We start from the raw sequence: 23,962 nt of genomic DNA, 5'->3' as shown, positions 1-23,962 counted from the left end.
TTGGGGTGTGTAGGTCCTCTCATGGGACACACACACACACACACACACTCAGAAATGCTTTCCCGAAACATCATTGTTAAACGGTGTAATAGGGGCGACTATTAAAGTTGTATTCAATGAAGTCAAGCGCTGTTAAACAAGCCTGCCTTTTCAGCGGCGAGGACGGAGGGGCATATGTTTCTGATTACATCCGAGCCGGGGAAACACAATAGCCCTCTTCAGCCGGGTTCTTGATCCTGTTCACTCGGATTCGGCCTGACACTTTGCCACAACTCCCGGCCACAAACAGCGACGAGGAAACCTGAAACCTGTAAACAATCCGTGTTTCTGCTTTATTACAGATTTTCTGGGCTGGAGACGGCGGACTGCAGAGTTCACTACAACCCTAATGTGATTATGGGCTCGGCGGGACAAAGGCCAGGTGGTACAGCCGTGGCACAGCGCCAGGAGAGCTCGAGAGTAATATGAAAAGTGTACGTTTTTCAGAACGCCCGTTTGGAGAGGGAAAGGATTTAAACCTTTTATGACATCTTAAAGCGTTCCTTCAAACTATGACGGGATGTTTCTGAGTTTAATCCTTTACATCCAAATGACTTTGATCTGATTTTAAGGATGTTTTGAGGCTCAGAGACCGCCATGGCTAAAATAAACACAAACAAAATAAAAAAATAAATATTACACTTTGAGATCAATTAGGGTGGTTTCACAGTTGGGCCCCCGATCCGAGTACGCTTGACCCCAAAGTCCGGTTCATTTGATCAGTGTGAACACAGTCGTTCCGTACTCAGGTACCGTGCCCTAGTGCGTTTAAAGTGTTTGTCCTAGGCAGGATTCATGTGTACTCGATGTGAACGCAACCGTGCTCAAACAAAGTAGCGGACGGCTTTATGACGTCATTCTAAGCGGCTTCTGTCGATTCAAAAATTGCATCGTATTCGTGCAGCACGGACGCATTTCATTCTCTGAGCTTCACGTTAGATGTGGAAGTAGGAAGAGGGTCGTTGTTGGCGTCTCAGAAATCACAAAAACATCCACAGTTAGCAGGATGGACTCAGCCTGCGAGTGGTTGCCATGGTTACTTCTTTTTCTTTTTGCTTCTTTGAGGATGTGCAAACCAACTGTGTGCATACTGCCCCCTGCTGTGTCGGACTGTGTACATATACAGGTGTACTCGGGTACAGAACGATGTTACTAATGTGAGTGCAGACCAACGAGGGAGAGGGGAGGGCGGCACAATCGTGCTCGTGCATCGTACTAAACAATCTCCTGCACTTTCCAGTTCCCTCAAACAAACCGCGTTGTGTTCTTCTTAGCATGTTGGTTAGCATGCGGAGGAAGTGAGGAGTTATCTACTCTTATTTGGAGCAAGGCAGGCAAAGGGTCGGGGCCCCCGGGCCAGTTGGAGGCACCCCGAAGGACCTCAAAACTTAGCCCACAGCAGTGGCTCAAAGTGTGCAAAGTTTGCAATCAGACTTTTGACTTTGTCCTGCAACAAGACTTAGGATCATCATGCAGCTGCAAAGCAAACGGCACTAAAAACACTACTCTATATTATACAGTATAACATATCTCAAACTCTGAGCTTCCTGTTTGATAATGCACGATCTTTAAAAAGCAGCCATTACACTGTTGGGTTAGGAAAATAAAGCTGGAAGGGATGATGTTTGGAGCCATCGTGTTTCTCCTTCCAGAATCCCAATCTGTGATCGGAGGAAAAAAACATAAAAGAAAACACACCGTGAAGTCAATTTCCCAATTATGTTTCATTTCCTGTCCAGCCAACACACTTTTCCCCCCGTCATAAATCATAGGAAATATCAGTCACCATAAATCATACATGCAGATTTAAATCAGCTGTTTGTATAATCCAGCGCCTGTATCTCAGATGGACTAATGTGTGGAAATGTGTGATAATTAAAGCCAGCCGCGCTCTCTGTGGGGAACACTGTTTCCATTTAACAGCACTCTGCCTGAGTACCTCCTTCAGCAGGTTGTGACCGTGCTCACAGGCCGCAGTAGCATTGAGGAAAGTTCACTTGTTGTTTGCCGTGATGGAGACTCGTGATGTCAGAGAGCAGAACTTTCTCAGAGGATTTGAGAAAGGTTGCTGAAGCGTTTGGACTCCTTTAAACTTAATGCAGAAAAAGGAAAAAAGAAGTCACTGAAAATTGTGATTTAAAGGCAGAGTTTGTAATTTTGCAAAACCAGTATGATTTTGAAAGTAGCATTCACTCAGTGCTCCGTCTGCACCCACCCCCTCCCCTCTGTGCTTCCTCTAAAGCCACGCCCCCTCACTTACATGCACGAGCGCAGTTGGTCCTGAGTGGTAGAGAACAAGCAGGGAGACAGGGAGGCGTGTGATTGGTTCAAAAGATTGGTACCAGCGTGACTTTAGAGACGACCTAGCATCAGTTCTCCGTCCTGTGCTGCTAGCTGGAAATGCTAACTGTGGTTGCAGCTTTCACTACACAGTACACAGAGGTGGAATTGTTGTCATGATCACTGGTTAAAGTTAACGTGTGAAACCTGTTATACTGCGGCGCAGTTACCACCAACTCTCAGCACAAGGAAAATTATTCAGTTTGATTGTTCATCGCTGTTAGCAACAAGTTTTAAGGTCTCGTTTCGGAATCAAAACCAGTTTTACTCGGTCTTGTCTCAGACCGAGCGGGCTCCAGATTTGAAATCAAGACCGGCCGAGACCACCACTGATTTTTCAACGTCATCACTGTGTTTAGAAGGAAAACGTTCCTTTCTAAAACAACAAATAACTTATATTCATTCATAATTAGCGTTTTATTTTCCGGTTACGGCTGCAACCTTCCCGGTGTAACGGTCTTAGTGAGTGACACGCCCCCTGAACACAAGAAGATGATTTTTCTGTAATATTTATGGTCTTGGTCTTTTCTTTGTCTTGCCCTGACTCAGTCTAGGTCTCGACTCGGTCTGGATCCCTAAATGTCTTGGTCTTGGTCTTGTCTCGGTCTCAGAGAACTCTGGTCTCTGGTATGTCTTGGTCTCGGTTAGTGTGGTCTTCACTACAACACTTCTTTCTATACAACGTATTTAAGGATGCATTTAACCCTTTGTGGGAGTTAAGTCAAGCAGATTGTGTCTTTTTTTGAGGATTATTAGGCGCAGAAGAAGCCTTGCATCCTGTGTGCTATCACAAGAAAGTTCTACATGAGGACTATTAAAAGATTGGTACATCTCTTATCTGTCATGGGATATTTTTATCTAAATCTAGCATCGTGTTCACAGAGTTTCACATACCAGGCCTCAGCCTTGGATTTTTTAAAAAGTGGGTCTCAGGCTGGGAAAAACAACAGGGTGAACTCCTCTTATCTGTAACTGGCATTTGTGGCACGCAGCTAAACTTAGGGTTGTCAGGTCTGAGTGACTGGGTTCCTTCCTGCGTCTGAAAAGAATGAGCTGATTGTTAACCGACACACAAATCACAGACTCTATAAATCACTGCCGATGAACAAACACATTTCTCATTTTATTCAAAGCCACGATAAACAAAAAATACCAATCTGACATTTCCACCTCTAGAAGTGAAACGGCTGCAGCAGCAGAAGGATTCAAAAGTCATGTAAGGTTTTTTTTTTATCAGACATTTACAGATCCAGATCGCAGCTTTCAATCCCACTTTAACAAAGAGGTGAAGACATTCTCCATCATCATGTTATCAAATGGGAAAAACCTCACTAACAGCAAATGTAAAAACCATTTTAGGATCGAGAAGGTTCTGAAAAATGGAAGGGGAAAAGAGGGGACTCCTGGGTCATGTGGCGAAGATGGCACGGATGATTAGCTAAGCTCTCCACGCTATCAAACAGTCAAGCAAATCAATGTGCTTTCTACCATGTTTCTTTGAAGATAATATTTGCAGGTAAATCTGAAGAAAGCCGATCCACATGAGTACAGCAACCACCAGAAAACAGAACGCTCTGACTGACATGACGGAGATGTAGTTTCCTCCTCATAAAAACAAGAACCGCAGAGTGTCTTGATCTTATTCAACAGTCAGAGGCTGTTAGAAGACCCATAAGAGCACGAGTCCAATATTAGCTGACTCCCAGCGACCTTTAGGAACGATTGGATGGTCCTCCTCCTTGTTTAGAAAACTCTAACGCCACTAGGGATGGGCATTACTGATAAATAAATGCTTGTAATCCTTTTTATGCTGGTTGTAAAGATCATCTTGTCAGATTTTCATGTGGTGTGAGGGGTGTTCAGAGGGATCAGATCTGGGGGTCACCGGTAGTCTATAGTGGTCATTGTCTGCGCCCCATGTACCGAGGCTAAAGTCCTCCAAGCCTGGGCTCCTTTCCTGCAAGCCATTCCCACTCTCTCTCTCTTCTCTAAATAAAGACATACAAGCCCAAACATGAGTGTGTGAGTGATCCATTCTGAAAGTCAGGGTCTCACTGATTTCAAATTCTAAATGTTGAACTTTCATTGTTAAGAATTGACATCCTGTAACTTCGTCCTAATCCCAAATTAGCTGCTCTGTGATTAAATCAGTATTATTCCCAAACTCTTATCGTCAAAGCCTTTCTTATTACATCCATCCAGATGCTTACAGCTGCATGAATTTCCTCCCAACAGTCTGCAGTTTGTACTTTTTAAATCCGACATATCTGGTTTTGGAGCCGCAAACTAGCGGCTAAATTCTTTCAAGTGTTTCTCAGCGCCGGTCCTGCTCAGCCTCTCCCCACCTTCTCCTTGTCAGTTCAGGTTTTTGAAAAGAGGGGGTAAGACCACTGGCATGCCTCAGCTTTGATTAAAGGAAATGCTTACATCACTCCGTCTCCAAGAGAAACAAGCCATTCGCTCGGCGCAGATGGCTTCGTCCAATGGTTGAGGAGCTTTCCGAGGGGCAGGCAGACAGGTGCGCCCGCTGCAGACGGCATGGAGCACAGACAGAGGAGTGTTGCTGCTGGTTTATGTGTAACGTAGCAACAACAAAGCCGTAAATCTCTGTGCAGATTTACTGACTGTCAGGGGTTTTCCTTAAAGCTGGCCCTCCTTTTACAGATCGGAAATAGGCTGAGGCAGGAGCTCTTAACCCCCGGGTTGGGGGTCCACAACAGACCCTGAGAGTCTGTCTGATGGCATTGACTTTAGCCGAGTGGTGATGGGATTTAAAAAGACTCTGCTGACTTTGTGACTGTATTTAGGGTCGTATATTTAATCTGAATCATACTGACAGATGAGGTCTGCAGAGGGGAATGTATACGATGCCTGAAGTGAGACGCCTTGTCCCTAAGCTAGCCCAAAGATCGCTCTTTCTTTTTGGCATTTTTGCCTTTATTAGGAGGGACAGTTAAAGAGATGCGGACAATGTGGGGTAGGAGAGAAAGGAGTAGACACGCACAAAAGGGCAAAGGCTGGGAGTCCAACTGCGACCGTCATCTGTGTTTATAAGTTAAGTTTAATAATAGCCATCAGCCTCGTTTCCACCAAGCGGTCCGGTTCAGTTCGGTTGGGTATGCATTTCCACCATCAAAAATTGGGAATGATACCAAAAACTTGTTTGGTACCATTCCGTTGGGGTGTCAAGGGTACTAATCCGACCCTAAAGGGTCCCTCTTGTGTACTGAGTAACGTTCTTATTCTTTGTTGAACTTAATTAATAGCAGACTGCACAGTGTTGGGCTAGCTGACGCGACTATCTCAATCTGGCTCACACTCCCTTTCCCAAAGTAAGGGTACGGTTGGCTGTGGAAACACAAGTAAGTAAGTTCAGGTTTTACCGTACCGAACTGTACTGAACCAAACAGGACTGTTGGTGGAAACGGGGCTTATTATTATAGTTATTGGCTGTAACTGTGATCATGCTGGGTTAGCATTACAAGCTAGCGGGCCGGTTGCTTCCAGACTTTCAGTAGTTCACCAGAGCTCTTTGCCATCAAGCCAACAAAGGGTGACCATATGTCCTGATTTAACCGGGATCATCCATGTCCAGAGTCCCAAAAAACATCTATAAATCACCAAAAAATCCCGGTGTTGAACAGTCCTTGTTTCAGTTTTAACCAACCAAAAGACACCACGCTAACAACACTGATTTGTCAGTGTGTATGTCAGTCAATGTCAGCCTGTTGCGACAGGCAGAGTAGCAGCTTTCACCTCCATGTTTACCATCAGCCCCGTTGTCTTCCTTCTTCTGTGCTGGAGTGAGCACATGGTACTGAGTTCTGCTGATGTTAAGGTCATTGAACATTACAATGTGTTAACCTTAGACTGGGACTGATAAATCTAACAGGTTTGATTTTAGTGGAAGATCAAGACAAGAAGAAAAGTGACTTTAGCAGGATCAGACCCAAGTTTTATGACCACCTGACACCAAAGGATGGAGATGAATGAAGCTTGGAACGATCTTAGAAAATGTTCTGTGACGGTGAAACCTTGTGTGGTTTGGTTCAAAGTCGTCACAACATTTTAAAGAATAATTAAAAGATGTGAATCCAGATTATTTGATGCAATGATTACAAGCAGAACTGAGAGGGACGTTTCTTTTAAATACTCATTTTGATGTGTTTGCAGCGGTTTTGTTACGCTGACCGCAGACACACTGCAAACCAAATCGAGAAATTCTCTGGTGAAATCACAATTTGGCATCTGTGAATATCATGAATTCCTTTGATAGTTTAGTCTACAGAGCCTGTGAGGGGGCAGAGAGCTTCAGACTGATGGGAGTTTTGGAGCTCAGTCAACCAGACATTTTTTTTTATTGAAGAGCAGTTTATGCAACTTTCCCACATTTTGGAGCATGTCAGATCAGCACTTCATCACTTGGCCTGTTATTTATACATCAGAAATTCTTTACATGCTTCAAAACAAAAAACTCTTGAGCGTGGCCAACAAACAATTCTTCATTTGACATCTCGATGGGCACAATGGCAGATAAGTGCTGGAAAAAGGGCATTTTAGAGTATAAATCACCACGTTTTATAACTTTTTACAACAATCGGGAGATACAAATCTGAAAAACGACAACAAAAGAGTAAAAATCAGTCTCTGATATCTGGATGTTTGGCTTCTCGTCACCACATTACACAGAAGTTTAAGTGATGGGATGATGAACAGCATCACCTCCAGGAGTTTCTTTTCCTCTGTTTAGTCTTAACAGAGTCTTTGGTATGCAGTCTGATAGTCCACTTGAGTGTGAAGAGCGATGTCTGCTGCATAGTTGGGAGTTCAGTCACAGTCTGTTCAGTCTTTTAGGTCTGACCTTAATGAAAAGGAAAGTGCAGACCGGGTCTTTCCGTCTGTCTTTCTTCGCTACCTGCAGCCGCACGACTCCACCACCATGTCCTCGTACTGCTTGTAGACGACGTTGTTGGCCGAGTCGATGTAGAGGATGCTGATCGGGCTGAGCCGCGTCGGCACGCAGCAAGTCGGCGGCGTCGACTCCGGGTCCATGGAGTTCATCAGGGTCTGGATGATGGCGTGGTTGGTGGGCTCGAGGTGCGAGCGGATGGGGAAGTCGCAGGCGCCGTCGCAGTGGAAGGCCTCGTACTCCAGCGGTGCGATGATCCAGTCGTCCCAGCCCATCTCCTTAAAGTTCACGTGGAGTCGCCGTCGGTTACACCGCGGCCTCGTCTGCATCTTCACCACCTGGTGCTGGGGGAGGGATGGCGGCAGCGGCTGCAGGGTTTTTTTAGCCCCCCTCGCGGCGGGCGCTCGCCGCATCCGTCGCTGAGTGAACAGGTATTCATAGACAGTTTTGTTGTCATGGCCTGACCTCGCTTTAATCTCGTTGTAGAAAAGATCCCGCTTCTTGCTTTTGCCGAACGCCAGGAAGAAGGCCTTTTCCTTGTTGCTCCTCCCGGGTCGAGCAAACCCGAGAGCGCGCAGGTCCACGGGGCGGCCACCTCTGTGCTCCTGGGCCTCCAGTTCAAAGCACAGCTGCTGAGCGAGCTGGTTCTGCTGGATTTTAAAGCCCTTAAAGACTTTCCATATGTCAAACACTTCCCATTTGCTGCCAAATCCGCCTCCGCCGTGCAGATCCTCCACGGTTTTGGTCTGCAGCAGAGCAGCCGGTTGTTTACCTGAAGCGCAGGTGTACAGCTTCAGGCACGGGGACGAGCCTCCACCACCCCCTCCCCCTCCTCCTCCTCCTCCTCCATCAGCGGCTGCAGATCCAAAGAAGGCTCTCCGGGGGTCAGACAGGCGCTTCCTCAGGATGCGTAATTCAGCCCCCAGGAGCCCGTCTCGTTCCAGAGAGCTGACATTGAAGTGATACCTCTGCCGTCTCAGCTGGGGCCCACGCTCGTCTGCGAGGGAGGACACAGACACAAAAGCAGAGACGAGAAAATATGAGTCAAAGCTGAGAAAAAGGCAAATTCATACACACAGAAACAGACAACTACAACCTGTTCCAAGAAACAGACAGATCAAATCTAGATAGGTACAAACATGCAGGTAGACAAACAGACAAACCGAGCAGACGTTTAGAAACACACCTGAAGACTGAATGATAAACAAGTTCAACAGAAAGTGAATTGCTAGTTTTTTTAAATCTAATAATCTGCATTCTCTGGATGCAAAGAAAACAAATATTTGCCGTCTCCAGAATCTCAGATGTCTCGATAACATCTTTGGATTTTTAACTCTTTGACCTTTGAAAGCAGCATTTGGGAAGTGACATTCTTTGTTTTCTGACATTTTAACCTCCTAAAGTTTTCTTAAATGACTCAATGAAGGTATAAAACAAACTTTTTAGGATTGCTGATGCAGATAAAATATCAGTCGCATCCTTTGTGTAAACACATACCGTAGACAGAATGAGGATCAGGACTGAGATAAGACAAATATTTACACACATCCTTCCAGCGAGCTAATATTGCTCCTGCAGGCAGATGCTAACACACACACACACACACACACACACACACACACACACACACACACACACACAGGAACATCAGGAGGAATGAACTGAATGGTGTGGTGTGTAATGTTTTCTTTTGTTGTCAGTGAAGGAAACCAGTGAACCTCCGTGTCTAAATGAAATCCAGCAATGAAATCCACTAAAGTACACACACACACACTCACACACACACACACACACACTCACACACACACACACACACACACACACACACACACACACACACACACACACACACACACACACACACACACAGCAGCAGATCTCTCCCCTCTGTTCACTTCTTCTCACGTTATTCCTCCCCCCTTGTATCCAGGACTTTAGCATGCATTGAAAAGTACATTAGAACCAGACAGAGAGACCACATCAGACTGTAAACAGACCCGTTACTTTGGACCTGCAGCTCTCAGCTTTGGAGGAAACAAACTGTCAACAACACACACACACACACACACACACACACACACACACACAACACACACACACAAAAACAAATCCTGGCGTTCCTCTCAGGAAGCTCTTAAAAAGCTCATACTGAGAAGAATTTGTTTTAATAAGCGTACAACAACATTGAGGATAAAAGTGCTTTAAAGATTGAATGTTTGGGGGGGGGGGGGGGGGGGGGGGTCTACGGAGTTAGAGCAGGTTGTTCTAAAAGGGGACTGATAGTTTGGCCCTCTGCTGCTCTCATACTTTGGAAAATTATTGAACGTGATAATGGGACGTCCTCTGAAAGCTGTGACACTGCTGCATGAGTTTGCATCAAATCAAATTGAGGTTTTTTTAATGTCACAGGTTTGACACGGTACGAGATGGTACAAAAAGTACAGAGGCGACCATGGACCACCAACTCCTCCATGAAACTAGCGACCCAAATTTCGAATATTTCTTCCACCAATTGTGCTATTTGTGCTCCATCAGGAGGGACTCGAACACTTGTACAGTTGTTCTGTAGCAGAGGAGGCTTGCTTTAAAGGATGTTGCTGACGGGTCCATCGAGTGAATACTGAGGATTTGGCCTCCTTCATTAATGACATTAAAGGTGCACTATGTAGTTTTGGTAGAGAAAACTGAAAGTTGGAGAAGTGCACAGATATGTGGTATATGTTCATAACTATTCACACAAACCGTCCTCAGAGGAAAATGTGCTCCCCTGAACTCTGTTTGAAGATAAAATGCTACACGACAAGTTATGGTGGGGGGCCACAACAGTGAAAGCGTAACTCTCCTGGTAGCTTTTTAGCTCCAAACAGCATCCAGGGTCCCATTTTTTCCTTTGAATAAAGTTTGGGTATTCGGTTCAGAAAATATAGCATAGAATTGTTTCACTTCTCCAACTTTCAAATTTCACTACCAAATCTACACAGTGCACCTTTAAGCTTTCTATCACTGACAGCAGTCATGTTTCTGTAGAATGATGATTAGCCTACCTGCTGGTAAATGATGCGCTCTAATTAATGGAGATGTGTACTTGCAGAGTACCACAGGCTGCTGACAGGTCCATCAGGTGACTAACATGACGAGGCATCCTTTTTTGATGACCTCCCGATTTCTATCACTGCCAGCAGTGTCCTTAAAGTGGAATGATTGCTCTTTTAGCCAGACTGGTTTGGATCAAAAACCTTATTCTGAAAGAGAGGAAGTCTGAGCTACTTCTCCACCCAAAATGAGATGCTTGTTCATGAGACAGCTCTGGAGTCTTAAACATCAGGGTAACGTTGGCCTGCTGCTTAAACACTGCAGCCTGTCTCTGCAGTTTCCAGGCTTGATTTTGGGTGAGACAGCTGACAGACAGTGAGACACTGAAGCTTCAGTGTTTAGCCAGCTTCATCGGTCTCACACAGTACACAGTGCTTGTTTACATCCTGGTAGTTTAAGAAAGAGGAGGCCCAATAACCAGAGCTACAGCCAGTCTTTGACCTGCTGGTCGAGGTTTGAGCACAAATTGACCGGCATTGAAGGTCAAGATAATATTTTACAGATTTATTAAAAAGAGCAATATGTAAGTCTGACACTCTGACAGTGTTTAAAATGGGTACTGCAGTCCAAATTCAAAACATTGTAGAGAGCTGCCTCCCCCCCCTCCTCCTCTCTATAGTGGATGCTCACACAGGTCACCATGTGGTGGACTCTGAAGCTTCAGTGTTTATCCAGCTCTGCATGGGTCTGTAAACCTTTCTGTGTTCTAACCTCTCTCCATTTTTCAAAAGCATCTCCAATATTGATCCTAGTTTGAGCACGTTTCTGCTCGTGGAGCTTATTAGAAACATGCAGAGGCTTTTTAGGTCGGGTACAATCACTTCTATCTGAACCACTTCTCTTGACCGCTTCCATCACAGCAACACCTGTTGACCTGATAACTGCTCTCATATCTGACAAACCGAGGGGCGTCCAAAACGGCCGTGTGGGGGGATGTCTTAAAAGCGCCTACCTTCTCTGGTCCAAACAAATCCAGAGCATTCAGGAGCAGAATCTAAAGTTAGAAGGAGGACATACTGGCTGCTGCATTGTTGTCAGAGAAGCCAGCACTTCAACATAGCATGTTTCCTTAATGATCAGAGAGTAAGATACCTTTATCATCTCACTCTCTACACAGCTCACTGATTGATCCTTTAGAAGAGTGCTATGTTAAAGGGTTTGGTGAGATGTAATTATCTGACATCTGAACAGCATGTTGTAATTGAGTGAGGGGGGAGAAAGACAAGAAAACAGAAGCAGAAAAAAAGTGAAAATGAATGTGAACAAGTGTGTGGGAAGAGCGGTGTCAGGCCATCAGTTACACCTCGGCTCTGCCCCTCCACATGTGGACGAGGTCAGCAGCGATTTGCTGAGGACACCCTAAACAAATAAAGCCCAAATTAAAAGTACATTAAGTGCCTGAAATGTAAACCTTTAGCAGAGCTAGAAATATTAAACTCTGCTCATTTAAACATTGTTTCAAACAGTTTTACACCCTAAAGATAACATTACACAGGGGGGCCACCCGACTTGTGGCTGTGAGGAGTGTTTATTTACCCTCCTGAGGCCGTATATCACTGAGAGCAGCATGGCCGCCAATGACTGACCAGATGGTTCAAACACACACACACACACACACACACACACTTAAGGAACCCAGATTAAACAGCACACACAGATAGCATGAGCGCAGACATTTGCCCTAAACTCAAAGACTCTGAAAAACGTGATTTGTAATCAAAAATCTCTGGCAGTGGGTGCTGTTTGATTAGGTTTGTTTGACAGTGATGGAAACACAAGCAAACAAGCAAACGACTGTCATTAAAACGTCTTATTCAAAGTCTGATTCATCCAAGGTGGAGCATAACAAGCTGGCGACATCGCTTCTTCCCGATGCCTCGCTCCCATTCAAAGAAGGATGAAGTGGATCGAGAATGACCCGAGTGCTTAAAGGTACAAAACGTTAAATTTTACACCAACATGTATCTAAATTAACTAAAAATGGACGAAACCTATGTTTTATTTATTTTTTGTTCAGTACTTACATTACATAAAATATTTCCGACAGTTATCAAAGACAGAGAAATCCCTAATTTTAAGTTGTAACCGCCATGATACGTTTATCGTTGCCGTGGAAACACCGGACATTACATCAAAGGCCACTGCATAAGGAAGCTTGAGCTGCTCCTGAAAGCTGCCGTACTGTTGCTGTTTGTGCTGCTGTGATAAAAACATCATGTAAATGATACTCGGATACTCGTCTGTAAACATGTTCTCCTCCTCCTCAGGTCAGTTTCGCCCGGTCGTCATGACTACGGTCAACCTCGGAGGTCGTTTTCATTGGGGGGTGGAGTAGCAGATAGAATCACTCCAATGATTCCCCGTCAGCCTCGACGTCATCTTTTGTTTATTGTTTTGATTGAGAGCCCCCTGGTGGTGGAGTTCACAAACTGTGACTTTAAATTCTTTGTGCAAATTAATGAAAAAATGTGTAAAAGAAAAAAAAAAGTCTCAACGTTGTAGAGCAATTGAGAAAACATGTCTTCTTAGACTTTTATGGAACAAGCGTTGTCACGGTAACAGAATTTAAACTTCACTATGATGTAAGTGAAAATCAAATGATTTTGATACTTGTTTAGAACCACAGCAACAAAATTAGAATACTCGTCTGTTCTTCTTTTAAGTTTCCAGAACTGGAAGCAAACTTATTCCAACTGCCTAAATTAACAAATACATTGGCAACACTTGTGTTTGTTCATGTTTCGACAGGGACACCTCTCTGTTCTCTGCTCTATTCTTAAGAAACATAAATGTAACTTTAACACCAAAAGGACTTGAGGAACCTCATTATATGCGGACATGTGAACCTGAAAACGCCCTCGCTGCTCTCTCTCTCTCTTGCTCGTGGCAGCTTTTGATTAAAATGTCATTGTTTTTTTTTAAAGCTTTGGTACTTTTGGATATATAATTAAAAAAACACATAAAAAAATATGATAAATTTAAAATGCGCAGTATTGAAAAATATCTGCCGTTTTGACAACTTTAATGGAACACTTCTACAGTTTGAGCAATAACTGAGTCTGCAGCAACGAGCCCCCGGATTATTACAGAGACTCCAACGTCTTCTTTAGAAGAAAAAAAAAAAGACCTCAAAAACCCGGCTGGCGTCGGGCTGGGGGCCGAGTCGGGCAGGGGATCTAAGAGCTTGATGAAAACAACCGAAATAAACCGAGTTAAATAAACTGTATTGATGCTTGTCCACTTTGGGCTTCCGTACTGAACCTCTTGAGGTCACTAGTTAAAAATGTTGTATAATGTATGCATAAATTATCAGGTCAAGTCCCTTCATAAAACCACAACTACAAGTTTATATACTCCGGTTTGGCAGGAATGACAAGAACGAAATACTCAATAAATAATGAGTTTTTAGAGTTTTTACAAGGTGGTGTTTGACGCCTTTAGACAGAGCCCAGCTACCTCTCTCTCCACCTTCTATTCTTTATGCTAAGCTAAGCTAACAGTTGTTAGATCCAGCAGGTATCAAAGCTTTATCTAAATCGCGGAAGATAGCCAATGAGCATGTTTCCCCAAAAAGTGGAACTCCCCCTTTAACACACAGCGTTTAGTGACATTAAGATATGTGATAGCTCACTCAGCCTCGCTGCAGCTTTGAAGTCAGTTCCAGCACATTTATGTGTAACAGAGTCATCTCTTTTCCCATCATCCCCTCTGCGCGCGCGTGTGTGTGTGTGTGTGTGTGTGTGTGTGTGTGTGTGTGTGTGTGTGTGTGTGTGTGTGTGTGTGCAGGAGCAGCTGACCTTCCTGACTCTCCTCCAGATGCTCTAACTCCTCTTACCTCATGAACTCCTCTAACAGGCATGTCTACATTTAGACAATTTACAGCCCTGTTTCCAGAACCGCCCCTCCTCCGGAAACCTGCAGACAGCAGAGTGCCTGACCTCCAGTGCGCTCAGTCACACATCAGACATCCATCATCTCCACATCAGTTCATACTCATCCACTCAGCCTCTGATTCCTCGGCTCAGTTTTAAGTCTGACATTTTCTGACTCAAATATGGTTTATAAGCACCGCCGCTCATCTAATAATCTATGGATGGATTTCAAACCCAGGTAAAAGAAAAAACACTCTCAATTTAAGTGTGTTACTGCCAAACAGGGTTTTCATAATAGCACCTTCACACTGTCTGAATTGCACAAATATGTTGGCACCGTTTCCCCACAGTACCGTATACTGTGCTCTCCTTGGTAGGCCTATTGATCATTTTGACAACCATCAAATTTCAAAAGTCCTCCCTCAGACATGGACCAACCTTTTTTTTTATTCTAACTAAACAAAAGCGATGAAGATCCATCAATTAGTCTTTGTTGTGTCCTCCTCAGGAAAAGGGAAATTACTGTAAACCTTTGAGGATCTTGTGTGACCAATGTTCAACAGCATGAGTAACATGTCTGAAAAGAGAGAAAGAGGTTAGTCAGCGGGTTGTGTTTACCTTGCCCTTTATCCACGAAGCTTGTGATGGTGTTGGCCAGACCCGCTTCATGCAGCGCGCTGCTGTTCAGATCCCCGGTGGAGAGAGACCAGTACAGCGACAGCATGTAGTCGTGGGGGGTGACCAGCGGCTGTTTGGGATGCGTTTCCCGGTTGTTTGTTTTCGGGGGTTTGAAGCCGGCTCCCCTCTGCGTCACCACACCCGCGCTCTGTTGCTGCTGTGCCTGCGCCCCGGGAGCTCTCTGAGGTGGCGCGGTGCGTACCGGAGAAACGGCGCTCACTCTTGGGGCAACTTTCCCAAATTGTTTCCCTGGCAGGCCACCCCTACCACCACCAGCAGCCGCGATCCCGACTGCTTTCCCAGCTGCATGCGCGCTGAAAGCCGCGGGAGCGTGCGCTTTAACGGGAGCATCCCCGGCGGGCGGCCAGGAGCGCACAGCCTCTTTGCGCCCTAAGCTCACTGGTCTGTCTCGTTGTTGTTGCTGATGCTGCTGCTGCTGCTGTGCACGATTCAACGACACTGATCCGCCGCGCTGTAACGAGGATGAGGACGCAGATTCCTTGGCTGCAAGTTTCGTTTTAATAACAGCCGTTTCGCCCTTTATTAACGGTGGACCTGCGCGGATCCGCGTAATCCTCGCTAGACTCACCGGTGCAGGTTTCCAAGTCCCAGGAGGCGTCACCACTTGCCTTCCAGCGGTTGCTGTTCCCCCGGTGCTCACCCGGCGGCTCTGCTCCCCTTCCCCGGCGCCTGCTACCCGCTCCACTGCCTCTCCAAGCCGATGCTGGTGGTGCTCGCTCGGTCTGGTCCGGCTGAGTGAACCGAGGACGGGATGCAGGTAAATGAGAGTCCAGCAGCTCAGCAGGAGGGACAGACGCTTCACAACTTTCATCCTAATGTCCTTGAGTCTTTATCCAGGCCGTCATTGTATTAAACATCAGTCCGTTCAAAATGAATTGATCCGTTGGATTAAAATCAGAAGAGGGAGAAGTCCTGTTCGGTCCGAGTCTCTCATCCTCTGAGTTTGTTCTTTGCTCTGAAGGGAATGAAATAAATCAAAAGTGCCTCTCTCGCTGCAGGCACATGCGAGGTTGTAAAAGCAAAGATGTGGACTACAAGTGAGTTTAACAAGTTGAAGAAACAAATCCTGCAAACCTATATTCTCCCATCCGTCATCTGTAAGCACCATAGTGCTGCAGAGATCCTGCCCGTGGTAGAAGTGCAGAAAATCCGAGAAATAAGGCTGAGAAAAAAAGTGCTCTTGCTTCAAACACTCCACGGCACGATTCTGCTGGATATCTTGTAAGAAACTTCTTTAAATCCCACTTTTTTTTTCCAACAGAGGCAAGAATGGCGTAATGCCGCTGCCTCCGGTTTTTTTTTTCTCTTTCCCTTCAAAGTTTGAAATCCGTCCAGGGAAAATATTTCACTCACACACCAACCTGCAGGTGCTCGAAAAAAAATCCTCCCAACAAACCTGAGCGCAGGAATTGGACACGGAATTCCTGAAAGTCGTTTTAATTACGCCGTGATGTCATGCTGTCCAAAGTCATTTAACAGCAATATTCTCAAATCTTCCTCCCCTCTTTTCCACCAATGACTCGCACGAGCTGTAACACAAAATGACACAAACACCCCCCCACCTCCCAAACTTTGCATTATGTCATTTAAAGCGAGCATTTTTTCTAAGGTTCCACTTTCTCCACACAACAAGCTGAGAGGGTCAGATGATGTCAGGGGAGTCACACACAAGTCATTGAAGAAGCATTCAGATCTTTTACTGAAGAAAAACTCTCACAATGGAGTTGCTCTATCCACATATTTTACAATACTTGGGGTCTGGAGTAAAATGTACGGAGGCCCGAAGAGGACATGCATCCATACTTTTTTAATTCACTCAGTTCTCCCCGTGATGACGCTGTCATTTCGGTCTGAAGCTGAGATCATCCTTTATTGATCCCCAGTGGGGACATTCAAGGGTTGCAGCGGTAACAGACAAGAAGAGCGTGCATATGACTACACACAAAATAAGCATAGATTGGAATAAAATTAAAATAAAGGTAAAGGCACAAGGTATTTACAACTATTAACTAGCAAGTATTGAATAAGCTATGCAAGAATTAAAGGGGTCATATTCTGCTTTTTCTGGTTTTATCTGCTCTTTAGTGTGTTTTCAAAGTGTCCTGTGCATGTTTAGGAACATCTATGTGAAAAAATTCAAAGTCTGCGGAAACGCAGCTTCTCCTACGTCCTCCTGTTAGCTGTAGCATTAGCCGCATGTAACGCTCGGTTCTAGCCCCCCTCGAATTTTTTTTGCCAGTGTGACGTCTTGTCAGTGTGAGATCACTGATCTAAGCCCATTGGCTCGTTGTGGCCCAGCAGCTCATGTTGCACGCCCATTAACTTCTGTAGCACGCCCACGATATGCCGTAGCCTACGTTAGCACAGCAGTGCTAAGGTGCTAATGTTTTTGCTCCCCTCGGAGCCAAAGTGGCTGCATTCCCAATATGGTAAAAGGGGCGGGACATTTCTGAGAACCGTGCTGAGTGACTGACCAATTACGGCAGAGCCAACAGGCCGACCAATCAGATCAGACTTGGCACACGTGGGGACTCTGAACGTGGACACTTCAGAGCCTTAGAGAGAGAGTCAGAAGAGAGCCGGTGCATGGAGCGGCAGTACTTTAGCTATTGTGAACATACTTTAGTAGATACATAGATTAAATTTATGAACCCCAAAAAGTGCATAATATGACCTCTTTAAGATCCAAACTGTACACTAAAGACTCTACAGACACTGAGACACAATAAGTGGCAGATTTAAGTTAAAGTGACAGAGCTGAGATAAGAGGACAAAAGTGAACGATAAATATAAAAATAAGCATCTAGAATGTAATGAGTGACAGTTTAACTTACAGCGCTTTCACATGTGCAGAAAACTCCTGATATGAGAACGCAGCAGGATATTCTCCGGAGAATCCAGCTCAAGCCAATGGGAGGAGAGGGTGACGTTTGTATATTGTCTGGGCCGCTACAATCTCTGTGCAAGTAGTGAAGCTGCTGCATTATGTTTCCTGTTCTCCAGTATGTTGTTCTCTGCTCTGTTGTTGACATTGTGATTCTGTTGAACAACACGTAGCATTGATATATAAAGACAAATATTCTCATTATAGCGGACTCTGTTGCTCCGTCCGCTACTTTGGAGTCACTCCCCCTTGAAATGTGCAGATGTGAAAACGGCTTTAGTGTAGTGTGTATGAAATGATTGAGGGAGTCAGTGACAGGTGAGAGTGTTAAAAGTTGTATAATCCCAGGACTAAGGCAAGGAGCATATATATAAATCCGCTAACACTGGAAGCTCCTTTTCAGACTTAGAAATACAAAGATTTCCCATCTCAGGGGAGAATGAGGGCGGGATGCACGACCATTCAAAAATACTACCAGGTTTCTAATGATACAAAGATTAATGCAAATGGGTGAAGTATCCCTTTAAGGTTTCATCAACACACCGTCAGAAGAAAAGAGCTCAGTCCTGTCTGTGGACGTCTACTTTTACATTCTCCACTTTTTAATTCCTTTGCTAAAACACCAAAGACCAGGGGACCTTTATTTGTTTCTCTAACTCTATGTAGGTTTTATTTACCATGCTACAAAGCTTAGCGTCATAAATTTAGTTCAGACCAAGCTCTAGAAATAATTACCAGCCCAGAAGGTTTGGGCTCAGATTTGGAGATCTTGGCAGTCGACGGGGGTCTCTGGTGGTTTGTAACACAAGCTGTGTTTCTCTTAGCGCTCCAGCTCTCTGAACTCTCATTCTTTATCCTCTCTTTTGGAGTCTTTTACTGCACAGCTCTGCGTATGATGGATGAACAGAAGTGATTGGATAATATGAGGCTGTCATGGATCACACATAAAGCCGACCTGATCCAGTCGATTTGACTAAACGGCAGAGGGATGTGAGTAACTGTGACTGTGAGCTGCAGCAGAGACGAGGCTCACTAACAGTTTTATGTTTTCTTTAATAGTCAGATACACCCGGGCCTGCTGCATTAACACAGGACACTGTTGTTTTTCTCTCTCAGGCACTTCAGTCTGTAGATGTATTTCAGTGTGCCAAACTGACGTTATATGCAGATAATTGGGCCATGCAGGACCACAAGTCAAAGCATCAACTCTCCCTGACTTTGATTTAAGTTAATTGCCACAGAACCACTCGTTTAATGCCCTTTAGAAAAAAAAACATAGCTGTTGGTTTACGCTTAAATTAGAGGTTACTACAAATGTCGAAACGTATTATGGTCTGTTTTTGTTTGGCCCAACACGACCGTTTTGGACGCCCCTTGATTTGCCAGATATGAGAGCAGTTATCAGGTCAACAGGTGTTGCAGCGATGGAAGCGGTCAAGAGAAGTGGTTCAGATAGAAGTGATTGTACCCGACCTAAAAAGCCTCTGCATGTTTCTAATAAGCTCCACGAGCAGAAACGTGCTCAAACTAGGATCAATATTGGAGATGCTTTTGAAAAATGGAGAGAGGTTAGAACACAGAAAGGTTTACAGACCCATGCAGAGCTGGATAAACACTGAAGCTTCAGAATCCACCACATGGTGACCTGAGTGAGCAACCACTCTATGGAATTATTTGAATTTGGACTGCAGTACCCATTTTAAACACTAGGTGGCAGAGTTACATATTTCTCCTTAAAAAAAAATAAAAATCATAAAATATTATCTTGACCCTCAACGCCGGTCAATTTGTGCTCAAACTGCCCGCCACCAGCAGCAGGTCATAGACTGGCTGTAGCTCTGGTTATTGGGCCTGCTCAATAACATAATAAAAACTTCTGCATTGCCTTTTCTTGTCAACGCCGGAACTTGGGATTATACAAATTACTGTAAAATGTGTTCCCCAAATTCAACATGCTTTGAAACTACCTTTAGACATAAACTAAGCAAACAGCCTGCATGCTGCACATTATCATGCACATCTAGCGATGAATCACTACTATGGTATGAGACACACCCCTCTAGAACCAGTAGAACAGCTACGGGCAAAGGAGGTCTGCAAAGCTCCACCTCCCCCCTGACTCATCTGAGACAAAACAGGAAACAGTTTATTCCTCTTTTTTTTAAAAAGACAGACACACCGACTAAGAAACAGGCGATCAGATTCACCTCCAGAACAAACAAAGAACTCCTGCTGAGTGAGCAGACTCCAAAACCACAACACTACTGCTTCAACCTGCTGATTCTGCAAACACTGAAGGTGAGTTTGACAAAAACAGGGTGTTAAGTGAAAGTAAAGAAGTGGGAGAGGAGCCGTGACTGACTGTTCTTTACATGTTACACTGTGTTTTCAGTTTCCTCTCGGGCATGACATGGCTTTCAGATCAGAGGAGAACCTGAGCTGCTCGATCTGTCACGACATCTTCAGAGATCCAGTCGTTCTGTCATGCAGCCACAGCTTCTGCAAAGACTGTCTGCAGAGCTGGTGGACTGAGAAACTAATGCGCGAGTGTCCGGTTTGTAAGACAGTTTCTCCAAGTAAACACCCGCCTGTAAGCCTGGTGTTGAAGAACCTGTGTGAGGCCTTCATATTGGAGAAGGATAAGAACCCTCCTGAGGATCTCTGCACCTTACACTCTGAGAAACTCAAACTGTTCTGTCTGGACCATCAGCAGCCGGTGTGTCTCGTCTGCAGGGATACAGACACGCACACAAACCACACATTCAGACCCATTGATGAAGTCGCACGGCAACACAAGAGGAAACTTCTGGAGTCCTTGAAAGAAAAATTGCAGATTATCAGAAAAGTAAAACTGAAGTGTGACCAAACAGCAGAACACATTAAGGTCCAGGTCCGGCACACAGAGAGGAGGGTTAGGAAGCAGTTTCAGAAGCTTCACCAGTTTCTAAAACAGGAAGAGGAGGCGAGGGTGGCTGCGCTGAGGGAAGAGGAGGAGCAGAAGAGTCAGAGGATGAAGGACAGGATGGAGGCTCTGAGTAGAGAGATAGACGCTCTCTCAGAAACGGTCGATGCCACAGAGGAGGAGCTCAGAGTTAAAGACATCTCCTTCTTACATAACTACAAGGCTGCTGTGCAAAGAGTCCAGCAGCGCCCCCTGCTGGATGATCCTCAGCTGCTCTCTGGGGCTCTTATAGACGAGGTCAAACACTTGGGGAACCTGAGCTTCAACATCTGGAACAAGATGAAGGAGATGGTCTCTTACACTCCTGTGATTCTGGATCCAAACTCTGCTCATCCAGAACTCATCCTGTCTGATGACCTGACCAGCGTCAGACTCGGAGAGGAGAAGCAGCTTCCTGACAATCCAGAGAGGATTGATAATTATAACTCTGTCCTGGGCTCTGAGGGTTTTAACTCAGGGACTCACAGCTGGGATGTTCTGGTTGGCAACAGTAAAGTCTGGACGCTGGGTGTTTCTGCAGAGTCCGTCAGGAGAAAGGGGCGCCTGCAGTCTGGACTCTGGGGGATATGGTTCGATGAAGCGGAATACTCGGCGTGGTCACCTCCGGCTCCAGCCACCGATCTCTTACTGGGGAGGAAGTTTGAGAGGATCAGAGTGAATCTGGACTGGGACAGGGGAACTCTGTGTTTCTCTGATCCGGATACAAACACACACATTCACACGTTCAAAGACTCGTTCACTGAGAGGCTGTTTCCCTACATTAACACAGTGGATGAACTCCCACTGAGGATAGTTCCACTGAGGGTCCGTGTGACTGTGGAAAACGACTGTTAGAGACAGAGAACATTGAACTTGTGATATTTTAATCTCAGAAGAAACATTTACTGTATAAGCTCCTGCTGTCCTTTTATGTCAAGGATCAGCTAAAATTACACATAACACTCACTGGTCTCAACGTGGCACTACAACAACCACGATTACAGCTTCAACTCCTTTAACAAAGGCTTCTTTTTTTTTATTTTAACCTGTGAATATATTTGTATCTTTACATAAACCATTGGTTCCCCAACCTGTGGTTCAGGCCCCCCAGGAGGGTACACGAGTTTGTCTGTTCTGATTTATAGATATAGATAAATAGATTAGGTTTGCACATTTGAACTAAAATCATAATATCACACATTTACGGAGCCTCTGAAGTCACAAAAGTAAAAAAAAATCCGGGGCCTAAGTACGAAGAGTCGCTAGGGCAATTCTCAGAATCAGGACATTTTCAAAGAATCCTCACTAAGATAAAAGTTTCTGTCTCTTCCTTGCTCAGAGAATGTTCCTAAATCACTCCTAACTAAAAATCCTTGCTAGTATTTTCTAAGCTAAGTTAGCACATTTACGGAGCCTCTGAAGTCACTAAAGTAAAAAATCAGGGGCCTAAGTACTAAGAGTCGCTAAGACAATTCTCAGAATCAGGACATTTTCTAAGAATTTCCCCTCAAAGTTAAAGACTAGATCCTTGTAATGATAAGTTATTCACAAAGTGTCTCAGCCCTTAAGAGAGTTCCTAAGGTGTCAAACTGTGAGGAGTCGTGAGGAGGACTTTAAACAGGATGAAGAGTTTCTCAAGCTGAGGAGAAAATGGAGAAATGTAAAACTGCAGGAAGAAGAATCTTTTTGACTCATAGTCGGGCAGAACAGACAGACGTTATTTATGTAGACATCTCTGACTTTCTTCAGTACAAAGTGAGACATACATGTTGGGTTTGTCTACAAGCCTGCTGGTGTAACTCTCAGTATGTGAAGAAGCTGCTGCACAAGTGAGCATTTTAAACATATTATAGGCTTTACACTTTTAAAAGTTAGTCTAACACACAGATGTCATAAGTTTCTGTCTCTTCCTTGTTCAGAGAATTCTCCTAAATCATTCATAACTAAAAGTCATTGCTCGTATTTTTTAAGCTAAGGTAGGAGCTCTCTGGGAGGATTCTCTGAATGTTTGTGAATATGGGTTGTGATCTTTTGTGGATGATAACTTGTGATAATAACTCGCACAAAATGCAAGTTCGGAATATTTCAAGGGCAGCCTGTCTGCACAAAAAAAAAATAAAAAAAATAAAAAAAAATACCTTCATTGGAGAGGACAGCTGAAGAGAGACAGGAAATGTTGGGAGGAGAGAGTGCAGGATGACATGGCACAGGGCAGAGGTCGGATTTGAACTCATGGCTGCTGGGACGAGGACTATTGCATCTGTACAAGGGTGCATGCGACATTAACACTAGGCTATCTGGCGCCCATAGAGGCAAATGTAGGAGCAGTTTCTACAAGAAGAAGAAGAAGAAGAAGAGGAGGAGGAGGAGGAGGAGGAGGAGGAGGAGGAGGAGGCCAGGGACTTTTTGTCATTTATTCAGGGAAGACTTCAGTAATAAATGGTTAGAAGCCATATTTTCTGCCCATCTTTGTCTGAATGTGCTTTTTCCATGAAAGGACAAATATAACTCAGAGAGAGAGAGAGAGAGAGAGAGAGAGAGAGAGAGAGAGAGAGAGAGAGAGAGAGAGAGAGAGAGACAGAGAGAGAGAGAGAGAGAGAGAGAGAGAAAGAGACAGAGAGAGAGAGAGAGACAGAGAGAGAGAGAGAGACAGAGAGAGAGAGAGAGAGAGAGAGAGAGAGAGAGACAGAGAGAGAGAGACAGAGACAGAGACAGAGAGAGAGAGACAGACAGAGAGAGAGAGACAGAGAGAGAGAGACAGAGACAGAGAGAGAGAGACAGACAGAGAGAGAGAGAGAAAGAGAGAGAGAGAGAGAGAGAGAGAGAGACAGAGACAGAGAGAGAGAGACAGACAGAGAGAGAGAGAGAAAGAGAGAGAGAGAGAGAGAGACAGAGAGAGAGAGAGAGAGAAAGAGAGAGAGAGAGAGAGGAGAGAGAGAGAGAGAGAGAGAGAGAGAGAGAGAGAGACAGATGGGTGTGTAGGCTGGACCGGTGATATTTGGACAGACAGGGCTGAGTGACACTGCTAAAACCACACAACGAGACACTGTCTGCTGGGAGGTTAAACCAATAAAGCAAAGAGTCAATTTGTTACCATGCCAACATGGTTCCATAACTGCGAGCCGCTGCTTGGAGACTTGTTGTGTTGGTGCTGCTGCTGTCTTATAAAACATCGCACCTTCGGA

General features: G+C 44.8%; 2 protein-coding genes across 2 annotated transcripts; one reads left to right on the top strand and one right to left on the bottom strand.

The window, feature by feature from the left end:
* Positions 1–6,718: 6,718 nt before the first annotated feature.
* Positions 6,719–16,408, bottom strand: gdf5 (growth differentiation factor 5). Its single transcript, XM_020653060.3, has 2 exons — positions 14,872–16,408; positions 6,719–8,285 (listed from the first exon to the last, which is right to left on the bottom strand). Exons 1-2 carry the CDS (start codon positions 15,761–15,763, stop codon positions 7,291–7,293), a joined length of 1,887 nt encoding a protein of 628 aa, XP_020508716.2. The 5' UTR covers positions 15,764–16,408; the 3' UTR covers positions 6,719–7,290.
* Positions 16,409–18,933: 2,525 nt separating this feature from the next.
* LOC136179360 (E3 ubiquitin-protein ligase TRIM39-like) lies at positions 18,934–23,491 on the top strand. Its single transcript, XM_065955533.1, has 2 exons — positions 18,934–20,134; positions 20,229–23,491. The coding sequence occupies exons 1-2, from the start codon at positions 19,769–19,771 to the stop codon at positions 21,630–21,632; spliced, it is 1,770 nt and encodes a 589-aa protein (XP_065811605.1). The 5' UTR covers positions 18,934–19,768; the 3' UTR covers positions 21,633–23,491.
* The last annotated feature ends 471 nt before the right edge of the window (positions 23,492–23,962 follow it).

Source organism: Labrus bergylta, chromosome 5 (genome assembly GCF_963930695.1).
Source record: "Labrus bergylta chromosome 5, fLabBer1.1, whole genome shotgun sequence".
Classification (NCBI taxonomy): domain Eukaryota; kingdom Metazoa; phylum Chordata; class Actinopteri; order Labriformes; family Labridae; genus Labrus; species Labrus bergylta.
The sequence above is the reverse complement of the archived record's forward strand: the minus strand, read 5'-3'. Positions and strand labels throughout refer to the sequence as shown.